Here is a 26,483-nt window from a genome sequence, read left to right on the forward strand (position 1 = left end):
TCTTTGAAAGGTCCTTGAATTAAATGGATCAGGCAGGACTATGAGCAAGGGCAGCAAGAGAAATCTAAGAGAGGCGGCGGCTGGGAAGGTATTGAACTTAAGCTTCCCGTGTTGTCATCTGTCAAACCTGCCTGAAGAGACAGCTAATTCAGGACAGTCATTCTATGCTGTTGTGTCCAGAAGGAAGTGGGTAGCAGTCGCACGCTGAGAGGGCATGTGGGGTAAGAATGGGAAAGCTGGTCCTACAAATACCCGTGGGAGGTAGACCTTTAGGGGCATAAAGAACAAGAAAAACTAAGTTTTCCCCCACAACTTATCTAATACCCTCGTGCTACCAATGTAGTCCCGGCTCTTTACCTGGCTTATTCTCTCATTGCTGGAGTTTGATTTCTGAAGCTAGAAAACTGGGAAATCTGTCATGGTAACAAACTGTAGCTTAGTCATTTCGATAGGTCAGGTATCAAAGTCCAGTCTGTTTTATTTCTAACCCAAATATTGCAAATATACAGAAAATTACCAGTACAAAGTTAAACACATCCAGATTTATTTACACAATGCTAATAAAGAAATTTAAGTCTGATTTCCATTTTGTGGAATTTTGCTATGGGGTCTGGCTTTGTTGTGTAACTGACATGGGTCACTGAAAATTGATTATCCCACCCCACATGCAATTTTCTGTCCCAAGGGAACAGAAGACTTGGGTTATAAGCGCACATGCAGTAATGATGTTAATACTGCTTTACACTTTAGTAGGAAGGCAGCTGTCCCACAGCTGGGGGAGGGGGCAGAGAAGTTACAGGACAGGGAGGGACCACATGCTCAGAAAGGGAACAAGAGACAAGAGAGGGTTAAACAACAGGCACATGGGGACCCTGAGCATTTCTGTGCATGAGGATAAGGAGGGTACGACCAAAACCCTCCTTCCCTAGATGTCCAAACACGGGAGGTGGGCAGGATTATCGGGGAACATTCAAGTCACCCGACCACAAACTGAGGGCATGCGGAGGATGAGAACTGCATGAAAGATCTGGGACATATCAATAAATCATTAACATGTACACTATACAGTTTATACATGTATATATGTACATATATATATATAAAGGTACAGATTAGTTTATGTTATTCTGTATAAACAAGGATGCTTAAGAATGTACTGGTGTGAAAAAATGGATACAGCAAGTTGTTGAAGACAGTTTCAAATTAATGTTCTGACTCTTATTGTTATAATGCAACATAACCACGGAATCAACATGCTCCCGCTGTGTCAGTGAGCCTCCATGAGGGCAGGCCCGGCTCTGCTCAGGCAGGACGGTGCTCCCAGAGCTGCTGGGCACACGGGTGGCAGATGAAACAGAACACCCGGCACCTGCTGTAGGCCAGCGCTGAAGGTCTGGCCCCCCCAGCACTCCGCCACGCGGTGCATCTTACACTTTGGTTTTGTTCAAAGGACACTGAAGTCCATGTTTATCTCCCTGCTTGAGGCCAGGTGGTAGCAAAGTTGAAAAGCTGAATCTCTGATTTTAGCAGTTCCACGTATCCAGGCTTTCTGTGGCGAGGAGGATGTACCAACAATGAGCAGGAAGCACCCCAAACCACCGAAGAGAGGCAGGGTTCTTTAGGGCTCTCCTGAAGGGAAAGAGGACCTCTCTACTTGGAGGACTGGCCCAGAACATAGAGAACTGACCGAAACTCTGGGCAGCCCCGCCGCCTGGCATGGGTGTGGACGGTCCTGCACTCCTCTCTGTATCCTGGTCCTGTGACCAAGGCCGTGGGAGAACCAGCTGCGGCTTAGAGAGCCAGCACAGGGACTGGAGGTGGCCAGTCTGCTACTAATGTGTCACGGCTGAAAGGCCAGCTTGGACATGGAGAGGCCCAGAGGCAAACCGAGGAATTAGAGAGGTACACACTGGAAAGCCTACTCAGAGGCAGATGGCAAATTCTAAATTTCACTGATAGCTAATCTAGTGAATCTCCTGAGCCCAGCTTAGAACTGCCAGAACCCTCCAGACATTTTCTTCTCCTAAGTGGTGCCCCCATTCAAATACCAGCCCAGGTGCATGTACTTCTGGCCTCTAGAGTCACTAAAAACCAAAAGCCCCCTTAGGTCCAAGATGCCTGTCGCAGGTGAGGGATGGTTAAGTTCTCTACCTGGATTTAAAAGCTCAGACCACTGAAGATAGTCTGATATGTCCAACCTCTGACAATGCTCAATCCTATCGCTGAAACCTCCAGAAATCATCTCTTCTGCTACCATCAAGCCTGGGATCTCACACAACGATAAGCTACACTTTACTTTCAAAGACGGTGTTCCCAACCTAGCGTCAGGAGGACAAATTAGAAATCATGTGCTCTTCGAAGCTATCATGGATTTAGGCTGTTATACTTTCTGGCTGAGGGCATACGTTTGTTGGGTGAGCCAGGCTTGTCAGCAGTCCTCCAAACGACGGAGCCAGCCAGCCAGCCAGCCAGCCAAGGACGAGAAAACAAGGAGAAGGGAGAGGGGTGGCTCATCAAGGGAGAACGCACTCCCGCAACTAGGTGAGGAGGGGCAGTTTCTAAACACATTTTCAAAATCACCATTAATTTTTGTTTTTCAGCCATGAAAAACAGGAGAATAAATTTTTCTGTTTACCACAATGGCAAAGAGGCGCTACATATGGCCCGACACCGATGCCACTGTCCCTCGCCTGAAGAACAGCGAGGCGTCCGTTCACTGGGAGCCCTATCCGCTCCAGGCACACAGCACCCGCGTGCATGAAAACGTTCAAAAGCTCTGAACACAACCAACCAGCATGGCTCACGACACACACAGGGACCCTGGACAATCTACTCACTTTTTGTACCTCAGCTCTGTCTCCTGAAAAATAGGGATGGCCAACCCCTGTCTTCAAAGAGAAAGTCTCCTTGAGAATGTTGTGAGTTTCCAATGACTTATTGCCAAGTGAAAGTGCTCTGAAAACTGCCAGGCTCTACGGAAATCCCAGATACCCTTAGAAGCACAGAGCTCTAACCTTATTGGAGAAGAAGATGAACTGTCTTACATCCTCAACAAATCAGAGAACTACCACGCACGGGCACATCTACCCAGGCGGTATATGCTGTGGGGCGAAGTGCGCAGAAGTGGGTCTTTTCTGGGCATCACAATCACTCTGGGCAGGAGGTGAGGGTGTCCGGGACAAAGACTGACGCTTTATCATTTGTGAGCTGGTCTACCTTTGGAATTTTTTAAATTATTATTTAAAAACGATGCAAAATGAATGAGCTTTCCCTAAAAGACCAGTGCTCTCTGTCTCAAATACGAATTCTCTTCACAAAAACTGCCCTAGCTTTACTTCTCGACTGAAGCTCCCTGACTCATTTAGCTCTGCTGCAGCTTCTAAGTCTCTAACCTTCTCCATCCACCCCCTCTCCCACTTTCCCTGCTGCTGTTAATCCGTTCTGGAGAGGAGAGAACGCAGCCATCTGCTCATGCATTCTGACAAAAGTTGATTTGGCACGTTTACTTTTTCGTGACTTGATCACCATAAAATGAACTAGCAGCAAAATGGCAGTTACCAAAGAATGTCCCAATCATAATCACTGGGAGAAACTGTGGCCAGCACAGTAGGGACACTAAGACCAAAAACGTAGTATACTATATTCCTGGATAGCAAATATTCAAGCTGTATTAAAATGAATTACTGCAGTTTTCCATTACTGTGTGGCCACCCAAAAATCCATCTCACCGCATTCTACTGTTAACTTGATTTGAAAAAATGTCCAGTGGAAAACTTCCTTAAATTTAAAATACAAACTTAACGCATCACGTAAAACATCACCCACACTGGACGTGTGTTTCCAGTTGGTTCTGCCAAAAGTTTCATGCCAACAAATTACTTGGCAAAGCTGGGGAAAATGGGTGAGGAGGAGAGCCTGGTAATAAAATCCCGATTTAATAAAAAATAGCCTATAATCTGAAAACATGCCTAGTCCTGGCTCCATGTACATCAGCAGTCCAAGAGGAAGCAAGCAAATGAGCAGCTGTCCTAAGGATTCCCCACCTCGCCCACAGGTGGCAGAGGACATGGAAGACTGTGACGTTCAGTCCTCAGGGGCCACCCCGGGCACCCTCCCTCGGCTCCAGCAGAGAGACCACTCGGCCTGGGCAGACATCCAGGGCAAGCCCTAAGCCTGTCCTTGAGCTAGTCCACTGGCACAAACACGAAGCATGGCTGGAAAGATCTTGGAAGAAGCAAGAATTTGTCCTTTAATAGGTGCTAAATCTAGTCAATTCCCTGCTGCTCCCTTCTTCCTGCCCCAAGTTAAAAATATTGCCCTTTAAGTTTTCCTGATTTAGTGTCTTGGAAGCACATGGTTAAGTCAGTTACCAAAGGGCAATTAACGAGGGTATTGCCTAATTAAACAGGGGGGGAAGAGACACCACTGTGGCCTATGGTCCCCGAAAAAGCAAGCAAGCAAAGGCGGGGTGTGTGTTTGAGGAGCTGGTGTGCAGTGTTCTTGGGGCAGGGCTGTCCCTGACCGGGGAAAGGCCACCAGGCTGTGCCAGTCCTTGCGGCCCCCGAGGCCCTCTCGGCAGCTGCTTTGTGTGGCCAGCAGAGCCCGGGGACAGCACCGGGTCCTTTGTGAGAGTTGATGCTGGGGTTGGCAGGTGCCCTGGGGCAGGCGCCATGCAAAACATGCAACAGGGGGGTTAGTGAAACGTTCCCTTCTGATCCCATTTCGTTTCCCTTATTAAACAAAAACAAAACCAAAAGAACCCATACTTTGCAAAAAGACAGAGCTTGAAATAAAAAGTTTAAGAATTTAGTTTTCCCCCCCTTTTCAGAGCCAATCGTGAGACTGTTTAGGGTCCCCACCCCCCTGCATTTCTTTAGCGCAGGTCCTTTTGGCTTTGGTGGAAGCAGCAGAAACAGAGCTGGGGCCCTTGCAACGGGAAATTTATTCCCCCAAGTTGGTGCCACAGGGAGTGTCAGAGGTACTGCGGTTCCATCATCTGTGCTCGGTCCCAGCTCCTCTGAGGAGCTATTCCAGGAGGTCCTGAGAAGAGAAACAGAGACCATATTATTTACACACTAAAAAATTCCTATTTTGAAAGTTATGACCTAGTTACACCCTCCTTCGCCTCATTCGGATCTTGATTATGAACAGGAAAGGAAACACTCTTTTCTTGGACTTCTGGACCACCCCTCAAGAAGAAATGGTCTCACCTCATCTGAGTCGTCGTGATAACCACTCTTATGAGTGTGGGGGGCCGTGTCCAGGGCGTCCACACCATCCACACCGTTGGCCTCGGCGTGCTGCTGCAGCACGGAGTACCGATGCACCAGGAACCTGGGGGTGGAGACCTCCGTGAGCCTCACGCGGCGAGCAGGGGTGCATGTCTGACAGGACTGTGGATTTTCTGAGTTTTATACGCTCACAGCCTGAGTCACACACATGGGAAGCACAGCCCACAGTTGGCATGTGGCAAATATAAACTCTGAGACGACCTGGGCCCGATGCTTCGGGAGCATCACTTCAACTAGCCAGTTTTCGCTAAGGGCCGGCTCAACTGCACGCCCTTGGCTGACTCTGGGGCTTGAATTCAATACCTCTGACCGACTTCCATGCTCCTTACCTGCCCCCACAGACGTATTTCTTCACAATGAGCACCCCTGCTACGACGGTGACCAGCATCAATCCCACGGTGGCCAGGATGATTGGAATAGAATTTGACTTGGAGTTCTAGACAAATTAAAACAAACAATTTCAGGTGTGCACGTGCTAGGACCAAACTCAAAGAGGCTGCTCCTTCCCCTGGTTTCTCTGGGAACGATCTGCAGTCTCTAGGCCCTTCGTGCTTTCCCAGCTACCAGGAGCGCATCACTGCTGGCAAAGGGTAACCAGAATTCGGCTGCCCTGAAGATTCTGGGAACATTGTGTCCCTGGGGGCAGGAGTCTTGTGCAATCGCGTGCACGCACACACACACACACACACACACACACACTCTGAGGAGTACAGGGTTGGGGTGCAGAGAGGAAGGAACTTGCCCCTGACAAGGACACACACCCACACAATCTTCTCCCACTACCTTCCTAATCCCACCCGTGTCGGGGCCTCATCCCTTAGAAGGCCAGGGGCAGGGGGGACCGTGGATTGTCCACCTCCCATTTTATGGATTAGGAATCTGGGGCCCCCAGCTGACTGCCCCCATCACACTGCTGGTCCAGTGCTTCTTTACCCAGAGGTTTCCTCTGAACCACTTCCCACGTCACTGCCAGACGGTTCAGTCTACAGCTGTAATCAGCCCCGTAACTTGCTTCTACATCAAAAGCCCATTACTACCGCAGTTCAGTTGTCCAGTCTGAACGCACTCGGCATGACTCAGCACAGAGCCCACCTAAACGATGGCCCAGGACTCCTCTCTTCCCGCCCTTTAAGGCCCGACTTCAAGTCTTTTCCCTAAGTGACTCTCAGCCTCAGAAATGTCCTCAACTCGATGCTTCCAAGACTCGGAACAATTTTATGGAATTCTACCTTGTTCCTCCAACAAAAAAATTTTTAGTAGGTGAGTTTATCATCTGTGTGAGACCTATCCTCCACCTAATGGCTTCCGGTGCACAGCAAAGCCTGCTGGAAGCAGTCTGGCCACTCTGTGCTCAGGACTACAGTGCTTAACGCTGTCGCTTGTTCTGGGAGAACACGAAACCCCACTGGTACCGAAACCAGATCTACTTCAACATACCTGCTTTTCGGGACTCAAAAAGTTGCTTGTGCATTTCTTTTTCAAGTCTTTTACTTCTCGGACTGGATTCACACCACCCTGGCATCTGTCTCCGGGAATTTTTCGGTACCTGAAGGGGCAGAGACAATTTGTTATCAGACCATTAGGATGCATTCCTGGGTTCTTGCCTCGTTCCTGAAAAAAGATTTGAAAAGCTGCAGAAAAGCTTCTCAAACATCCGCCACCTTTCAGGCCTGAGGGGAGAGCCTCAGGAATGTTTTGGGGATGTTTTGTGTCATTTCAGGCCTTGAACAGACCACGAATCCCTGGCCGTGCCGAGGAGACACACCCACCTTTCTGCCTGAAGAGATGGGGCCAAAGAACTGTGACCCAAGGAAAGCACACTGACACGTGGCACAAAAATGGGAGTGGGGACAGTGTATAGCGGAAGGTACTGTGTCCCCTCCAGAGCAGCACTGCTGAATACAGTGGCTACGTGCACTGAAACTAAGTAAAATGAGTTCAGTGCCTCGGTTGCTACACAGGGTTAGCGGCGGCCATATCGGACATGGCAGAGTGCTACAGAAAGTTCTGTTAGTATTTTGCTGGCATGCGCCAGAACACTGCTTGCACGGAGGTGTGCGGCGCTGTGCGTGGGGCTCACTCTGCACGGGGAGGACACGCCGTCACGATTCAGGAGGAGAGCCGCCTCACCCATTTGTTGTCAGGTGCTCCTCTCTGCCGTACAGACAAAACTCCAGATCGTGGCCCTTTAGTTCTGGCTGTTCCACACATTTGGAGTCATTCTCTGGACGGAAGTAGCCAAAATCACTGTAAGAGTCAGGAAATAAAGTATCCTTCAGAGTTGCTGAAAGACAGTGAGGTGACTAGTAACAAGGTTTCATGTGGAGCAGTGGCAGATTAATATTCCAGTCTTTGGTCGCACGGAAGCAGCCCAGTGTTGTCTGTAAGGAAGGCCCACTTAGGAGGACAGACTTGGAGAAGACTTAACTGGGGCACCAGTGGCTTACGGAGTAGGCCTGGGGGACTCGGGATTCGGGAGCTAGGAGCCCTGTGCAGACAGTGGCGGCCCCAGGAAGGCACTGACAGCAGCAGGGCGGGGACTCGCTCCAGAAGTAAGACACTGAGGAACAGTGGCACCAGCGACAGATCCAACCCCACGATGCTTAGTCACCTTTTCATTTACCTCCAAATCACTCATTGTTATGTTCTCTGGCAGCATACCCCAGGTGCATGTCAAATCTTCCCTGCCTGCCCCATTTCTATCCCTCCTAGCTTCTTGGAGGATCCCTGCCTCCAACATGAATGCCCTGTCCTGCCCTCCATTCTATCCTACCTCTCCACGTGCTTCCCATCGGCTCTCCTTTCTCTGTTTCCCCCAAGCAATAACACCCTGCCTCCTCTCCACGGCCGACCCCCTACATGAGCATCCTTGGCCCATCCTTCCTGCTGCCCTGGGACCCTGCTTGGCTGACCGTGTGGAGGGACTGCCAGGCCCACTCACCTGGGGGCTTCTCCTTAGCCTGTGCACATCCTCCCCCTTCTCCCTCTTCTTTACCAGCCAAACTCCTTAAAGAATATTTTGTATATTTTGTACTTGTTCTGTTATACTCGCTTACTTTTTATTCTGCGCATTTTGGCTTCAACCCCCTCACCACGTTGGAGGCAAATGTCTGAGGCCCCCGGGACGCACTAGTCCCGCAGCCTCGGGGAGCCCTCTCTGGGCCGGCCTGTGCTGTGGCGCCTGCCCCCGCCCCTGTGAAGCTGTGCTCCCTGCTTCTCTCTGCTCGCTTTGCGCCTCCATCCTCCTAACCTGGACACGCAGACCCTTGCTTGCGGTCTGCAGTTCACTCTCTTACCCTGTAGCTGCTCTCCCTGCATGAGCTTTAACTATTTGTTGCAGTGAAAACTTCCAGGTTTCACCCTTTGGAAGCTGTGATCCTGTATTTCCAAGTACCTGCTGGACGTCACCACCTAAGTCTGCCGGCAGAACCACCAATAAATAAAGCATTCAAAACACATCATGTGTTCACTTCCAAGCCGGCCTCGCCCATCACTTCCCCGTGTTTGTCCACGCCACTACCTTCCTTCCATTATCTAAGCCGAATGTTCAGCTTGGTCCTGCCCCATCTGCACCCTACTTGCTTCTTTATCGTGACGACTGCGACTTCCCCTCACGGCCTATCTCCCAGCACAGCCTTCCTGAGCACGCTGGTGGGTATCTGTGCTCGCACCGGTGCACTGGCTTTAACGACTTGTTTCTGCCCAGATGTGCATGGTCAGGTCCTCGTGCCTGTCAGGGCTCAGCTCAAATGCCACCTCCTCAACAAAGCCTTCTTTGAGCCGCCTCCTTTCGGCTCTCGATGGAACGGCCTTTCCCTTCTCTAAATCCCCAAGGCACTGTCGCACAGCATAATTCTGTGCATCTGACCAGGAGCGTCAACAGCAAACCTTCCACTGTCCCTGCGCACAGCAAGGATGCAACAAATGTCTGGGGACTATGCTGATGCTTGTACTTCAAGGTGTCGTGACAAATATTTAGGGAGCAGGGTAAGAAGAACAGAAGATGCCAAAGACATTCCGGTGACAATTTTAGGTATGCAGTCCCACATGTCAGGGCAAGTGCCCCTCCTGGCCACAAAGTACACACTTCTCCAGCACGGGCGGTACAGCGTGTAGGCTCCGGAGCTGAGCCATGGCGGGCAAGGTAGTGACGACCTCTCTGAACCTTCCTTTCTCCCTTGGTGAGATGGAAATGGCAGCAGTCCGTGTCTCAGAGCTGCTGGGGCTAAATGTAAATGGCTCGGACAGTGCCTGGTACAGAGTTAGTGCTTGGTAAATGTCAGGAGCTACCGTGACTATTGCATAGTGATCAAATCTAATCTGCCCTCAAGGAGTCGAGAGTTTACCGGCAGAACCAGACTTATCCCCGATAACCAAGATATGGCAACAGGCCTCCTGCAGAAGCCCACATGAGGGGAAGCTGGGAAAGGCTTTACGGAGGTGAGACGTGAGCTAAGTACTAAAGGCTGAGCGGGACTCCTCCAAGCCTGGGGGTCAAGCAGGGAATGTGGGAAGCCTTCCTGGGGGGAGGAGGCCGCATGTACAATGGCGCGGAGCTCTGACGAAGCACAGCAGGTCTGGAAAGCAGGAGAAGGCCGCGTCATCAAGACCCGGTCTGCGCGCCGTCTTGGACGAAGACAGCCCGCTAGAGGGTCACAGTGTACAAGCTCTAGCCCTACAGTGACACCACAGCCACCGGAGGGATCCCCTTCCCTGCGGAAACACAGAAGGGGCACCCCGGCCCATTCGATCTGCAGATGTGAGCTACAAGGTGGGGTGGGGGGCACACTGGTCAGACTGGGGTTCGCTCAGTCCCATATTCTCTGTCGCCTGCAGTTCTAGAGAATGTGATGTAGAGGGACACAACTGCTGTCCGTCGGCACTCTTTTCTAGATCCTCTAGGATTCGCCTCTATTTCCTGCCAGTACATTTTGCAGGAAGTGAGTTCCATAAGATTACTGGCCGTGACAGGAAGTAGTACCCTGCTTGGCGACCCGGGGACTGCCTTGCCCTTAGATAACCAACTAACTCCGTGCCGGCCATGCTACTGACCCTGCAGCCCGGATGGTCCTGAACTTGAGGGATATCACCTCGATGGCCTCTAGGCCTTGACAGGACATCTGGACCATCAGTACCCTGACGTCCCCTCCTGTCTCAGAACAGACCCACACTCTCTGCCTTCAGTCTCGCAGACAATCCAAAACCTGGTGCCCTACCTCCTGCTGACCTCGGGCTGTCAGTGTTCAATGAGCACACGGAAGTCCCACCTCCTCCCAGCTCCTGCACTGCCTTTCCGGCTGGGTTCTGCCCTCTCGTCTCCTCTCTGGGTTTCTGAGTTCTCCTCCTCCTTACACACCTCTGTCCCTTGCTGACAGACCAGGATTCCTGGGGATTGTCGCCAGCCCTGTGCAACAACCGTCTGCCGTGACAACTCAACCTGTCTGATCACCAGTCACTCTGGATCCCTTCTCTGTACCTCCGTCTCCTCAGTAAGAAGGAGCAGCTCGCCCCCAGGGAAGGAAGGATTTCAATCCTTTTCAGGCCTAGAAGACAACTGCCTTTCACCTCCTCCCGCACAGCAAGGGGCTAACAGGGATCTGAGGGATGCTGATACCAGAGGAAGTCCTCCAGGGAGCAGGGACAGACGGACGGCTGCTTGGTCACAACGTAGTCCCGACCGTTCTGGCAGACGGACGACTTGCGAAGCCGCAGGTACTGTTCCTTGTAGCCCAAGATGCAGCCGTCTCCATAATCTCCAGGGTCCGCGGAGTGGGCCAGCCATACGGTATAGTCCTTCTCCTCACCTAAACAGAAGACAGGCTGTTCAGGGCACCGCCTGGCCCCACACCCACACATGCGAAGTGGCTGCCAGGAGGACAGCAGAGCAACGAGGGGAACTGGGGGTGTCTGACTCATGCTACTGCCTCGTTCTGGAACTGCAGACATAAGTTACAGGACGCGGAGCCTACCAGCAGCTGGCATCTCCTCATGCCAGAGGAAGATTCTCCGTGTCTCACCGCCCATTTGAGTATTAGGAAAAACCTCATTTGTTTCAAAGTGGGCAGCCGGATGGAGCACCTCTAAGCTTCCTTTCCAGCGGCGAGGCTGCTGTCCCCGTCTTGTGCGCCGCTGCCACAGGTGGGCAACCAGCTGTTTCCTTTTAGGACAAGATATCCGTCAGCCAAAAGCACAGGTTCAGTTTCACCATGGGTCAGCTTGCCTCAAACAGAAGGGAAGACCATCTCTTTCTAGACTTTTTACTTCTCTAGCCCACTGCCTTTCAACTGGACTGTTGATGACAGCCCACCTGGCTTCATAAGTCGTACCATCCACTCCTGGACAAACGACTCAAAGGCCATGGCCTAAAGACTGTGGGTTAGGTTTTTATCCTTTGGGATACGAAGACCAGCACAGAGCCTGTAAAGAAGCAGGTGCTCACTAAATCTTTGAATGGCGTTAAACTTCAGGGATAACCACAGACCTGCCTTATGAGGGGAAAACTCATAGGCCAGCTCCTTTACAGCCTAGTTAATGAATCTGGATAATGACTCTCGGGTATTAAATCACATTTAAACACCTTGTAGAAAAGTAAGGTCCAAACGGAGTGTCTGCTTCCTCCAGGAGTCACTGAACTAACATTCTGAGGAAATGGACCCACCATACGGTTGAATAACAGGACAAAAATTCAACCACAGGGACTTGAAACCTCAAGTCTTTTATCGTAACACAGTAGCAAGAAACTGCAGCTTGCTGGGCGGGGGCCTTTTCTCCAGTTTTCTCTTTTATCCTCCACATTCTTCAGTACAATGTCAGCATCTTTGGTACTGGGGCCTGGCTTTGCTTGGGATTCTTTTTACCTCCTTTTCTTTCTTTCTTTCTTTTTTTTTTTTAAAGATTTTATTTATTTATTTGACAGAGATAGAGACAGCCAGCGAGAGAGGGGACACAAGCAGGGGGAGTGGGAGAGGAAGAAGCAGGCTCACAGCGGAGGAGCCTGACGTGGGGCTCGATCCCAGAACGCCAGGATCACGCCCTGAGCCGAAGGCAGACGCTTAACCGCTGTGCCACCCAGGCGCCCCTTTACCTCCTTTTCTGAAGCCATTTTCTGTGCCTTTAACATGCCTTCCAGCATGAAGCCACGGAATTCTGAAATGGTCAGTGTGGGCTCCGTGCTCACCCCATCCACATTCTAGAGCCTCACCTGTAACTGACATTCAAGCCAAAACTCTCTATGTGAAAACTTTCTCACTTCAATGTGGTTTTTTTTTTCCACTTCAACATTTTGATAAGGGACACAATCAGTCAGACGCTCTTTGCAATGCACTTTCCTCTAAAGCTTTCTCTTTACAGTTCTGCTGCAATCAAGGGTGAAAACCCCCAAATGTCATGAAATAATTTTAGATAAACGCAAGCATGCATTATCCGTCCAAGCAGAAAGTTGTCCCATAAAACGTTACTGAGCTCCAACAGCGTGAAGCTACCCTCTCCTATGTGAGAGCCTTACCCACTTACGGCTGGTCTGAATTGAGATTTACTATAAGGAAAGTGTCAAATATACACTGGATTTTGAAGCCTTAGAAGAGAAATATAAAATATAAAACATTTCATCGATAACTCTTAATATTGCTTACATGTTGAAATGATAATATTTTGGATAGGTTAAGATGATTATATTATTATTAAAGTAGATTTCACCTCTTTTACTCCTACAATGCAGCTGATAGAACAACTTAAATCACACATGTGGTCCTCATTTATTTCTCTTGGACAGTGCTAGTCCAAAGAGGGAAGCTGCGTTTCTGATACCATTCTATTGCCTGATTACCCACGTAGAACATTCTTCAGCCCTCTTTCCTATGCATTTTCTTATTCCAGCTAAAAGAAATGAAATTGAATTGGTTATTTAGGAAAACGGGCTTATAAGTTTCTGGTAGAAAATGTCAAAGGAGGTGCTCACAGTTCCTTTCGAGGACATCTTTAAAGTCAATGGTGTAGGAGACCCACTGGCGAGTCAGGAACGATTCTGTGAAACCCCAAATGCTGATATTCATGGACCGAGCTCCAGGTTCTGAAGCGAGGCCAGTAAAGTAGATGGGCTCCCTGGTGAACATGTAGGTTTGCCAGCACTGACCTTCATCTGTGGAGAACCTGAAACCACAATTAGAGAACAACTGTGACAGAGGGTCAACATGTATGGCAGTATCAGGAAACCACTCTAGCTGTTTGATCCCAAACCAGAGAAAACCCTCATATTTAGGTGATGGCTTATTAACTGATGATTATATTAATTTTTAATGCCTCCAGTTAATAGGGTAGGTAAAAGGGATTCATTCAAGAGTACAGAAGAAAATGCCTTTATAAAATTTCTTTCATAGGAAAGAGTGGGCTTCTAAATAAACAAACAAATTATTTTGTATAATATACACTTAAGGAATCATCTTTCATCCAAAGTGTTTAAACGCTTCTGTAAGATTCTTGTGGAGAGAAAGAAGAATATTTTTATTTATTTTTTATTTTTATTTTTTTAAAGATTTTATTTATTTATTTGACAGAGAGAGAGACAGCCAGCGAGAGAGGGAACACAAGCAGGGGGAGTGGGAGAGGAAGAAGCAGGCTCATAGTGGAAGAGCCCGATGTGGGGCTCGATCCCACAACGCCAGGATCACGCCCTGAGCCGAAGGCAGACGCCCAACCGCTGTGCCACCCAGGCGCCCCAGAAGAATATTTTTAAAAAGTGACGAAAAGAGTTAGCTAGAGGAAGTCAGAAGAAAAAGCAAAGCCATTGAATGTGGGTTGCAATCCCTTCCAGAATGTTCCCTACAGTTCTATAGATTGCACACATTTGAATCAGGGTCTGTCACCAGCCCTCATGCCCCCAATCCGCCCCACAACCGAAAAGCATCCCACAGTTGCCCTCCCCGCAGACAGTGTGGGCGGAACGGAGCTCATGCATACTTAATCACATTGATAGGATGGCTGCTGTGCTCAATGGCCACAATGATGCCTCCGGAATCCAGGATGGTGTAATAGTGGGGTCCTTCCAGCATCTTGGTCCAGGAGTAACCCCCATCATCTGAGATGTACACATCTGGGATCATCACTGAGATGGCATCCCCTACACTCCCTACAACACAATCCACCATCTTGTCAGCAAAAATCAGCAACGAAACAGGGAGGATTTACTGCCGAGAGAATAATTTTCGAAGAATTTACTCTGGTTATTTCCCATTATGCCTCTTGTAATAGAAAAAAAAAAGACCACAAAATTTGGGAAAGGGAGAAGTCACGTCTCTCTCTCTAGGGAAAACCCGAAGTATCATTATCACGTAAGAAATTCTACGAAGGATGGTAAAAGTCCTGTATGGTGGTTTTCTTACAGGATTCAAGGCTGGGACGAGTCTCAGTGTGCTCAGCTGATGGTTCCCGGAGAGATGGGGGGCGGGGGGGCTGCTTACCGTGGGCAATGACTATGCCGACGGCCTTAGGCTCTGAGAGTGGGGCCATCGGAACGTTTAGCTTCTGAGAGATGCTGTAGGAAGCGTGAATATGAAGGCTGCACTGTGAAAAGAAACCAAAGCTTAGATTAAAACCAAAGGTGTAATTTTTTACTCATCTCACAGAGCCTTCTAAGGAATCTTTGAACTTAATCCAGGCTTCAGTGGGATACTCTTTAAAAAAAAACTGTGGATAAATTACACATACCATTAAATTTACCGTCTTAACCATGCGTGTTTAAGTGTACACACAGTTCAGTAGGGTAAAGTACATTTACAACGTTGTGCCACCATCACCACCATCTATCTCCAGAGATTTTTCATCTTGCAAAACTAAAACTCTACACCCATTCACCAATAACTCCCATTTCCCCTCCTCCCAGTCCCTCCTAGACCCCGTCCTCCCGGACCTCCAGAACTTCCAGAATGGGAACCACCATTCCACTTTCTGTTTCTATGAATTTGACTATTCCAGGTACCTTATAGAAGTGGAACCATATTTGTCTTTTCACAACTGGCTTATTTCACTTAGTCTTACGTCCTTGAGGTTTATCCATGTTGTAGCGAGTGTCAGAATTTCCCGCCTTTTTAAGGCAGAATATTATTCCGTTGCACGTGTCTATCACATTTGGCTTATCCATTTATCTGTCAATGGACACTTGGGTTGCTTCCACCTTTTGGCTCTTGGGAATAAAGCTGCTATGCACATGGGCATACGAATAGCTCTTCAAGACCCTGCTTTCAGGTCTTTGGATACACAACCAGAAGGAGGACTGCGGGATCATATGGTAGTCCTGCCTTTAATTTTTTGAGGACCCACCATACTGTTTTCCATAGTGACTGCATTATTTTTCAAACCCTCCAGCAGTGCACAAGGGTTCTAATTGCTCCACATCCCTAGCAACACGTTATTTTGTTTTGTTTTGTTTTTGATAGTAGCCATTCTAGTGTGTGTGAGGTGATCTCTCTGTGCCTTTGATTTGCATTTTCTTAATAATTAGTGATGTCAAGCATCTTTTCATGTGCTTTTTGGCCATTCATATGTTTTCTTTAAGAAAATGTCTATTCAAGTCCTTTAACCATTTTTAATTTGGGTTTTTTTTTTTGGTGGTGAGTTATAGACCCAGTGGGATATTCTTGATTCCAAAATGCGTTCGTATATTTGGGAGCAAATTATGCAATTATTTTCTCATGTGCAATGTCTTAGTTTATTTTATTCCTGCATTATACTGAAGCCTCTGATCAATCTTTACAGCATGATTCTACACAAATAAACTTGATGAACACCTGAAATATTTCAGGTACTGTACAAGATGTGGTGGTGACTCAAAGTAAGACCCAGTCCCGCCTTTAAGAGAGATTTCTGAGGGGCCATGGGGTAGCTTAGTCGGTTAAACGTCTGACTCTTGGTTTCAGCTCAGTCATGAGCTCAGGTCCTGGGATCCAGCCCTGCATTGGGCTCCGCATTCACCAGGGAGTTTGCTTGAAGATTCTCTCCCTCTGCCCCTACCCCCACACATGCACGCACATGCTTTCTCTCTCTAAAATAAATAAATCTTTAAAAAAAGAGAGAGAGATTTCTAAGAAACCAGTTGAGCTAAAAAGCACAACGAAAGTTAATGCTTTACAAGAGATCTGTGTTGGATAAAATGTTGATGCTATGTCATATATTATACTGCAGTAAAAAAGAGGTTCAAGCAAACTATTGGTGAAATGAAGAGGAAGGATTGATTTTATTTTTAAAAAATATTTTATTCATTTATTTGAGAGAGAGAGAGAGGTAGTGAGAGATTGCACGAGCAGGGGAGAGGGAGAAGCAGGCTCACCACTGAGCAAGCTGCCTGATATGGGACTGGATCCTAGGACGTGAGATCATGACCTGGGCCGAAGGCAGACGCTTAACCGACTGAGCCACCCAGGCGCCCGAAGGATTAATTCTAACTGAAGAGGGCACTAAGGACGGTCAGGAGTTCCACTAATTCTAATGACTCGGGGGTGGGAAAATCAGCCACATTTCCCCAGGAGTCTGGTGGGCAAGGCCACGGCGGCAGGGGTGCCTTCCGGGTGTTCAGGGGGCAGCAGAGGGCTACATTAAAGAAAATACCAGTGATAAGATGGACAACGACAATGAACAGGCAGAAGAGAGCCTGACAGGAGGAGAGGATCTTCTCTCACCAGGTCAGAGGCACGGACTTTCTCCACAGGCCAAGGGGAGCCCTGAGGTGTACTGAGCAGGGAGAGTGAGTGAACTGGGAGTGTGACAGTGGCCAGGCCAGGCAAGAGGCCACTGCACCGGCCAGGCTTAAAGTGAGGAGGGCAGGCACGGGGCGAGGCCACGGCAAGGGATGGGCAAAAAGGAGAGGGGAGAGAGGCTCACGGCACCTGCGAGCACAGAGAAGGGAGAGCGCGCTGGGGGCACAGGTACACTACCTCACGCTGTCCGAGGGTCTTAAAACAAAACAAAAATCCCCCCTACAACAGCAGAGTGCCTATCAGCCACAGGTATTCGGAGGAGACCTCGGGAACCACCAACACTGTTGCTTTTTGAAGAAAGCTCCCAGGGTTTCCCGAAGCTCCTCTCAAATTCCGTAGGAGCCAGACACAAAGCTTGTTTCTCTTTTTTTCTTTCTTGCCTGTCAAGACCCATCGCTCCTGGAATCTGGGACCTCCCGGAGCAGCGCCTTTGCATCTCTATTCTTAGCCTCTCCTCAGAGGGGTCAGCTCTGGCTTTCACAGCTGCGATGGCGCGGCGTCACCACCCACACCCGCCGGTGAGCCCAGGCAGAGGGGGAGAGAAGGCCGAGGTCTGCGGCCTGTTTCCGGCCAGCGCGGCTCGGCACTGCTCACGAACAGCCGGTCTGCGGCTCCGTGCAGAATGCCGGGTCTCAGCCGCCGCGCCGACTCGGAACTGATCACAGGCCCACCTTCCACTCTGCATTCAGCAGTGCAGTCAAACACAAAATTTTAGCCTTCAGCTTTGCTCTTCTTTAAAAGACAAATAATCCGTAGTATTTTTGGCTTTTCTTTGCAGTTCCTTTTCCTACATTCTAAGTTCCTTTCATTACTCTCATTTCCAGACTTTCCGCTCGTAGCTATGGGCCCTAATCACGTATGAAACTTCGTTATTCAAAGGCCTGGCACCGATCAGAGCAGAACAGAACGGCTGCCTTGCTCCAAACGCGCGGGACACTCGGGGTAAAACAAACCTCATTCTTGTTTTTTGCTGTAGCATCGCATTCGCTGTTTTCAGGTTTCCTCAGATGCTTCCACCTTCCTCCTTGGTCAAAAGTGATCATAGTCTGGATAGAATTATCTGAATGGGAAAAGAATGATATTAAGTCTGCTACACTGTTTATCATTGCATCTCTCTCTCCTGTGACCACATGATACCATTAGCAGTCTGGAGTCCCACAGCTTGTAACATCCAACGGACCGGCTCAGGGTTGGTGGGCAACTGAGCAGCATTCTATGGTATTTAAGGAAGGCTTCCCACCTCAACAGGCCCCAGCTGATGGCAGAAATCTAGACTGCTACTCTTGAAAAGACACCTTTTATCTCCTCAGCAACACAAACAGGCTGATGTCCGTTCTCCTTCCTTGCTTGCTTGCCTTGGAAGCAAAATCTACAACGGGAGGGCAACACTCTCTTTCCTCAGATAAGGCCGGGGCACCAGGCTTCCGTTAGGGACTCTCAAGATCTGAATGTGATTTGAATGTATGTGTGTAAGTCTGGCGAAATAATTCCTAGTTTTTGTCTTTCTGCTACTCCGTAACTGATCTCTTACACTTTTTTCTGCATGTCTCTTCCCCGTTCTATTTTCAATGACATAACTATTGCAGGTTTAAATTCAGAGACAATATGTTTTGAGACGTCCAAGGAAAATCAAACGAGAAAGCAAATGAAGGACAATTCATTTAGTCAATAAACATTTATTGCGTGCCTACTATGAAAACTGTTGTAAACTTTTGGGACTCTATCAGTGAACAAAACAGAAAAAAAAACTTGGGGAAATATACATCCTAGCAGGGTCAGACAAACACCAGACGCTGTAAATAGGTAAATTATACAGTATGTGAGACAGTAAGTGCTATGGGAAAAACCTGCCCAGCTAAAGAGAGGCTGAGTGTGTCCATGGGGGGGGGGGCAGACAAGTTTCCAACAGGATACCCAGGGCAGGTTCCTGTCAGAAAGCAACACATGAGCACAGATGGGAAGGGGCACGGCGTTAGCCTTGCAGCTCTCTGGGGAAACAGAGAACAGGGCCTGCGAATCTCTAAACCATGTGTGTGTGCAGAGGGCTGGAGCGACCAGAATAGTAAGCAGAGGGGAAAGGGGTAGAAGGTGAGGTCAGAGAGGAAATGGGGGCCAATACCGCTTAGGACCTTGCAGACTACTGCAAGATCTTTACAAATAAAAACAAATGACCCCCACCTCCTACCAAAAAATAAATATATATTTAAACAAAACCTTAAGAGCCTTTTTGTACTTTAGGGTGACGTGTTTATTTGTAAAACCGGGCCTTAGCAAGGCAAGCTCTGCAGAACCACTGACTAGAACACGAGAGAAATGCAGGCTCAGTTGCGTCCTCTACAAGGCGAAAAGCAGGCAGTGGTTCAAACTCAGGCTCGTTCCCCTAGTCCTGAACCTCCCGATATAGAAAACTTATTTTTTTTAACTTAACACTTATTTTAAACAACACAGAACCCAAAAAGTCTTTCTTTTTACCTGCTGTTGCTTTGCTTTTTTTAAAGTTCTATTTACCATAACTTACGTAAAATAAAGAGCCAGAATTTACATGGATAGGCTTGTAGGCCAGGCAAGCTACATTACTGGGGGCACAGGCCCATTATTCTCCCCCAAAAACCTCAACTCCCAGTATTTTCAGCTGAAGGGCAGCTGTGGCCAGACTCACCTTCTGAGAGCACACTTGTTATGTAGACCCCACGCAGGGAGGTCACATTGGTAAAGTCTGTCTCGCCACCTGTGGTGGTGTAGAGATGTCGGTCTAAGGACTTGGAGTAGACGATGCCTCGATCATCTGAGGTAAAGATTGTGCCAAATCCGGTATCTGAAAGAGGCAAACAAACAAAAACACTAAATCCTTGGGAGGGAACAGAGAGAACAACAGTCCAACCATACGAATGACTGACTGACTGACTGACTGACTGCATACATTAGCCAACCGTCTCTCTTCATGATATGGATGCAGACCTGAGAATTAATCATGGTGGATACTGTGATTTTCATGTCCACCTTTAATTCCAGCCCCCAGCTTGGTGCCTGGAGCATGGGAGCTGCTGTTTGTTGGCTGGATTAATCAGATGCTACAGCAAAGACCTTCCGAGATATATTCTGGTGCCAGAGGCAATGCGTTTGGATTCATATCATACATATCTCTAAATCTTTATATTCCAGAACATTGCTTCTCAAACTATCTGTGGTGAAGGATCCATTTTTTTTTAAGTTTTATTTATTTAAGTAATCTCTATACCCAGGGTGGGGCTTGAACTCACAACCCCAAGATCAAGAGTCACATGCTCCTCCGTGCCCTGGTGAAGGATCAATTTTTAAATTTCTATTATGGCACAAACGGATCCTTTGTAAAATACAGTAAAAATTAATCATAAGAAGAGTGAAGTACAAAAGATAGACAAAATATAATCCACAACTTTTCAATAATTAGATTCAACAGATAAGAAATCACTTTGTCAAATGGCTATAGGAGTTTCTCAATTCTTGCTATTGCTTTCTGTGCTTACTCGGTAACAGAGTGAGCAAACCAGTGTCGGTCCTCTGACTGCTCTTTGAGCAGCACTGCGCTAGAATGCTTGGACACACCCTTAGACCATACTCTAGAGTCAAAACAAGGGGCCTTCGTAACAGAGACTACATATTATCTGCAAGACAGTGTAGTCAGTAGGACACTAATAAATACCTAGGGGTAAGAGAGAAAGTCAACGTGTAAGAAGGAAGCTCAAAGACAAACTTGAAGCTTACATCTCTATGCATTCAAGGGTGGGCCACTAAAATGCCTCTTACCTCCAGGTTCGTCTACATGCATGAACACCATGTCATCATTAGCTGCTAGAATAGAATAGAATTGTTCCTGCCCCACCGAAGGTAGCTGGGCCATGCTCCATGTGTCCCCTTGATCTGTTGACACATGAATCCTTCTTGTTGTATCCTGGAACAAATGCCAATATTTACCTTTTTAATTTTCTGCCAAGATGCCCCGTGCAGGGACATGAATAGGAACGTTATTTTTCATAATTACAAGTATCATTACCCATTTTCTCACTAGGTACAACTGTTCTAATTGACAAGTCCCCGTACCAATTACCAAAGCAATTTCTAACCCCTAGCAAAGTTCCAGGCCATGGAACAATCCATTCTATTGTAAGTTAAGGCTATCTTGGCTTCCTCTTTGGCTTCTTCACTCTGGTATGGCCCTGTAAAATATAATCTTCCCAACCTCTGACATTTCCACTTCCTTCAGTAGAGCTAAGGGCCATGAGTAGTTTGGCTTCACAGCCATTTGCATATGCTTGCTCAGATAATTCTTAAAATGAGGATTGTTGCACAAAAGTTTGGTCCCCTTGAGATAGTCCTGGCATAATCCAAAGAATTAGATTATTAAGAGTCTAAAAATGGAGATGAAACCCATGCTTGGGAGATTACAGGGAAGTCAAGATGTGACACGTCTCCTCTTTCAGGAAGTAAGTGTCTGTGAACAGCCATAACGACAGTCACGTGCACAGCCGGGGAAGTGGCCGATACAAAGGAGCTGACCAGGGAGCATTTATCTGCTAAAAGGAGTCTGGTAAGGAGGCAATTAACACCTCCTCTCTGATAAACAGCTTCAGATCCTACTAGACACAGTTGGCCCGGGCACAAGGTCCCAGTGCCTTCTTACGTTCAATACTCTTTAAAGTTCAGTGCCAAATGCATTTAGCTTACTTCTCTAGCTCATATCTAGACGTTGACTTTCACTCTTGCTCATTGTTACAGGTAGGAACCAGAGTTCAGAAGCGAACGGGAGGATGTTGACGGTGCAGACAGTAATGGAATACTGCAGGACGCCACCTCCAGAGGCGGGACGTCTGACTCCCGCCACGGCTCTATCTCTGGGTGACCCTAAGCAAGTTACTCAATTTCCTCAGATACACAATGAGGCAAGAGGGGACCCGCTCCCACGGTCGCTGGGGGATTTTGTGCAACTGCTCGAGGGAGTTCCGTGTAGTTACTGTGTCTACTTCCCTATCTCCGCTCCCGTTCTCTCTGAACCCACTGTAATCAGCCCGTTAACCCCAGTCCTCCGAAGAAACTGCACTTGTCAAGGTAACCGGCAACCTCCACTTCGCCAGCTCCACTGGACCATTCTCAGGACTCCTCTCATTCCACATCTCAGCTGAGTTTCACACAGGTGATCGCTTCTCCTCTTCGAGACGCTTTCTCCACTTGGCTTTCGTGGCATCCCTGTCTGATTCCCCACCGCCCTCCGTCCGTCGTCTTTGCTGGATTCTCATCTCTTTCCAACCCTTCAGTGTCGCTGGGGTGCTCCAGCACGCGCTCAGTCCTCCAGAAGGTATCATCGCGTCACACAGCTTCATACACCATGTAGTTTGGGGATGCATATACCCAAATGCTTACCCGACATTGCCACTTAGCTGTCTAGTGGACATGTCATATCTAAAACTGAATTCTTGATTTTCCTCCTACAAACTTAGTTCTCTTGCCATCTCAGGAAATGGTACCACCATTCACCCAGTTGCTCAGGGCAAAGATTCTAAAGTTACCTTTGGTTCCTCTCATGCCTTCACAAACCACGTCTAATTCATCAGCAAATCCTTTTGGCGATACGTTAACAATATATCCATGATCTCAGCCCTTCTTCCCTCATACACGTCAACAACCTACCATCTCTCTCACTGCTGTCATGGCCTCTTAGCTGCTCTTGGTGCCTCCATTCCTGCCCCCGTCAGGCTATTCAGCACCTACCGACTCTGTCAAAACAGAAGCCAACTTACGCCATTCCCCTGCTCACAACCTTTCACAGCTTCCTGACACATGAAGAATAAAAGCCAAGATCTTGGCCTATAAAGGTCTCGTCTGATCTGACCATGGTTCCCCTTTTGGACCACGCTCCTCTGTGCTCCAGCCATGCTGCCCTTCTCACTTTTCTTCAACATTTCAAGCATGATCCAATCTGAGGGTCTTTGTGCTTACTGCTCCTTCAGCCCGATGTGCACAGAACTATGCTCTCACTTCAGTTGGGTCTCAGACAGCCCATCCAAGCCACCTTATCTAAAATAGGACTGCTCCAGCTCCTAGCACATTCTATTTCCTTACTCTGTCATAGATTTCTTCGTAGCCTGAATCATTACCTAATATTATAATGTCATATTTATTAGTTTAGTATCTATCTAATTCCCTATTTAAATATAAGCTCTGAGAGCAGGACATTTATTTGTTTTGTTCAATGCTATAGTCCTGGGGCCTAGAACAGCGCCTAGAATACAGCTGGTACTTAATTAATATTACCTATTTCTATTATCATTATTGGATACTGAGCAAGTGGACTGCTTTTTTTCAGGTATCTGTGTCTGAGTAAAGTCCAGACACCGGGGCTGCGGGTGTTCATGCGGTGACAACAGGCTGATGTGCACAGTAGCCCAGAAGGATCGATCAGCCTCTAGAAAGAATCACCTCCAAATGTTAGTGACACTAAACGCTGCAGAGAGGCAAGCAACTCTGCCAGTACCAGCAGTAAAAGGGTCCATTTGAGGCACATTTACAGAAATTTCAGAACCTCCAAAAGAGGCAGCACTCACCTTATCAGCCATCACAGAGGCAAAAAGGAAACGTCCCCCGAGACCAAATGAGTAGATTTTCACACCAATCGTTTTGAAGCTTTTCCCCAAGTCTGAAGTTCTCCATAATTCCAGTGCCCCAAGGTCAGCTTCTTAAACAAGACAAAATATTAATTAAAATTGCACATACTGCTGAGCCTCCAGTTCAAAACAACTGTTTTAGAGGAATGTTCTCAACTTTATAGTAAAGGATTTTTAATCCTATGCTAGTTAATCAAGCGACAATGTAAAATGACACAGCATCAGACACAGGGAATTCACATTTGGGTTTTACTTTTATACACGTGAGGTTTTGCACTGGACAGAAGGACAGAGTTTACTTAATTCGAATACGGTGTCGCACGAGCATGTCACGGCCAGAGCACCCTGTTTTGCTTTCTTCACGACGCACTTATCTTTTTCTATTTTAAGTAGTCTTGTTTGAGTTTTTGGTTTTCTTACTGATCGTCTAATACCCCTACTGGAATTCAAGCCCCACGAGACAAGGGCTTGGGTGTCTTGCTCTCTCCATCCTTAGAACAGTGATGGGCATACTACTGCAGGTGTGCAAATCAATGAATGAAAAAATGAAATGAATTTGTTTGAATGAATAAACGAAGGACCATGCTTTCTGCTTAGAAACGGTGCCAACAGGGGCGCCTGGGTGGCACAGCGGTTAAGCGTCTGCCTTCGGCTCAGGGCGTGATCCCGGCGTTGTGGGATCGAGCCCCACATGAGGCTCCTCTGCTATGAGCCTGCTTCTTCCTCTCCCACTCCCCCTGCTTGTGTTCCCTCTCTCGCTGGCTGTCTCTATCTCTGTCGAATAAATAAATAAAATCTTTAAAAAAAAAAAAAAAAAGAAAGAAACGGTGCCAACAACATCCACCGACACAAACACAACCTCCATGCTCTTTGGCAGAAATCCAACGTGTTTCAACTTGTTATTGTTTGTAGCCTAATATTTACTTTATTTAAATATATTGCTAAAACGAACTACACTGCCTCAGTGTTTAGCTTACGTTTTTATTTGGTCTAGGCTCAGTACTTTCAAAATTTTAAAAATGCTTGACAGTTATCTTAGCTATTAAAATTACAGGAGAATAGAAAGATCTTTGATGTTTCTACCTTTTACAACCCAGAACGTTCTACTGTGAATGGACAACAGGACACTCTTATTCGGAACTAAAATATACTTACTGCAGGAGCCGTTCGCATAGGTGGTAAAGAAGATGGTGTTTTCTGATCCCCTACAGAGAGGCAAAGACAGAGAAAAGACGGTTCAAGACTGCTCTCAACCGCAGTCACAAAGCTCCAAGCAAGGCTACTAACGATAAGCTCCATCCACAGGCGCCAGCCGAAACAGCCCTCTGGGATGCCGGACGCCAGACTTCCCAGCTGCACCGGCCAAGGCGCCCCCCAGCCCCACGCCAGGGTTTCCCCCAGTCCACCACCTCTCCACGTGAACTCTTCCAGCTGCTCAGACTGGTCTGTTTACTCTCCAAATCTGCCTCTTGCACTTGCTCTTCCTGTTTCTGGCTTAAAATGCTTTTTTTCCTCTCCTATAACCAGATCCAACCTCACAATCTTTAGGCTCCAGCTTAAAATCTAGCCCTTCCATGAAACTTGCCCTTGCACTCCAACTGGAAAGCTTCTTTGCCGCAAACTTCTAGAGCGGTGATTCTCCACCGGTGTTGGGGGGGCGATCTTACAGGGGCCATTTCTAGTTGTCACAGCTGGGGGACGGGGAGTTGTTGCTAGTATCTAGTGGGTAGAGGCCAGAGATGCAGAGGACGACCCCCCCACAGCAAAGAACCGTCTAGTCCAAAACGTCATGAGTGCCAAGGTTGAGAAAGCTCGTTCTAGGGTGCTGTGCCGTTCTGTACCAGCCGCTCGGCACTCCTTTGTCTCCTGTTTAATTACTTTAATCCAACAGTGTATGCCTTCGCTCTCCTACTACATTATTGGGTTCTTCTGGACAGGTATGAAGTTTTATGCTTTATTGTTTCCCCTCAGAACCTAGTTCAGTGCTTTGCATGTACTAAATAATTTAGTTCTTTCATCTCGGATAGACAGCTAAGTCAGAGGTTGAATTATTTAAATTCTACCTCGGAAAGGGAGTTTGCAGGAAAGTGGGTTCAGACCCTGATAGTACTTATGGATTAGCACCAGCACAAGGTGCGGGGTCTGAGCACATCCTTTCAGCACTTCAGGCTGTCAATTCCTACAAATCAAAGATCTAAAAGGTGAGTAAACAGTTATCAGCAATCCAGTTATCTTATATTTAGACACTAATCAAAGAAACGAGTTACAAAAAAATATTATAGAGCCTACAAAATAAAATACCATTTAAAAATGAACTTTTAGGGTTTTTTTTTAAAGATTTTAAAAAAATTTTTAAGTAATCTGTACACCCAGTGTGGGGCTCGAACCCATGACCCTGAGATCAAGAGTCGTACACTCTACCGACTGAGCCAACCAGGCATCCCTAAATGTTTGGTTTTAAAGATGAGTTTTCTATTTGTTTCTTTTGGCTTTATTAAGGTATAACTGACCAATACCATTGAGAGGGCACACTGTGGTGATTGATATACATATATCAAGGTGAGTTTTAATGACCAAAATTTACTACAGTCTTACTTGAACACGCCCTATATACTTTAGGTCCATCGAGAGTGAAGCAACTTAGTAACTTAGTTCCTTTAAAAATTACTTCCTTCCTGATAAGACCGTCTTTCACAAACACAATTTGTGAAAACACACAGACCGAATACAGACGTAGCCCGTGTACCATAGGGGCGCAGCACAGACCTCACGTTACCAGCAGTTTCTGGGAAAAGGCCACTTTCAGC

At 47.5% G+C, this 26,483-nt stretch overlaps 1 protein-coding gene and 1 non-coding gene across 5 annotated transcripts in view; both read right to left on the bottom strand.

Moving 5' to 3' along the window:
* Nucleotides 1–454: 454 nt before the first annotated feature.
* Nucleotides 455–26,483, bottom strand: part of SORT1 (sortilin 1) — a 42,947-nt gene continuing 16,918 nt past the window's right edge. Inside the window, exons 6-20 of one of the 4 annotated variants that reach the window (XM_034654031.1) lie at nt 24,832–24,881; nt 23,617–23,744; nt 20,825–20,969; nt 19,698–19,853; nt 17,992–18,098; nt 14,747–14,849; nt 14,247–14,415; nt 13,249–13,439; nt 12,376–12,498; nt 10,906–11,095; nt 7,422–7,538; nt 6,729–6,837; nt 5,621–5,727; nt 5,211–5,334; nt 455–5,040 (exon numbers count right to left, since the gene is read on the bottom strand). In XM_034654031.1, coding sequence (XP_034509922.1) covers nt 5,026–5,040; nt 5,211–5,334; nt 5,621–5,727; nt 6,729–6,837; nt 7,422–7,538; nt 10,906–11,095; nt 12,376–12,498; nt 13,249–13,439; nt 14,247–14,415; nt 14,747–14,849; nt 17,992–18,098; nt 19,698–19,853; nt 20,825–20,969; nt 23,617–23,744; nt 24,832–24,881 — 1,834 coding nt within the window. In that variant the 3' untranslated portion in view covers nt 455–5,025. Of the gene's footprint in view, nt 5,041–5,210; nt 5,335–5,620; nt 5,728–6,728; nt 6,838–7,421; nt 7,539–10,905; nt 11,096–12,375; nt 12,499–13,248; nt 13,440–14,246; nt 14,416–14,746; nt 14,850–17,991; nt 18,099–19,697; nt 19,854–20,824; nt 20,970–23,616; nt 23,748–24,831; nt 24,882–26,483 lie in introns of all 4 variants that reach the window. The other 3 variants (XM_034654030.1, XM_011224968.3, XM_011224967.3) reach the window with 3 other exon arrangements.
* On the bottom strand, nt 26,043–26,115 carry TRNAK-CUU. The gene has a single exon. It is a non-coding gene; the product is annotated as a tRNA-Lys (tRNA).

Source organism: Ailuropoda melanoleuca, chromosome 2, assembly GCF_002007445.2.
Source record: "Ailuropoda melanoleuca isolate Jingjing chromosome 2, ASM200744v2, whole genome shotgun sequence".
In the NCBI taxonomy this organism is placed as follows: domain Eukaryota; kingdom Metazoa; phylum Chordata; class Mammalia; order Carnivora; family Ursidae; genus Ailuropoda; species Ailuropoda melanoleuca.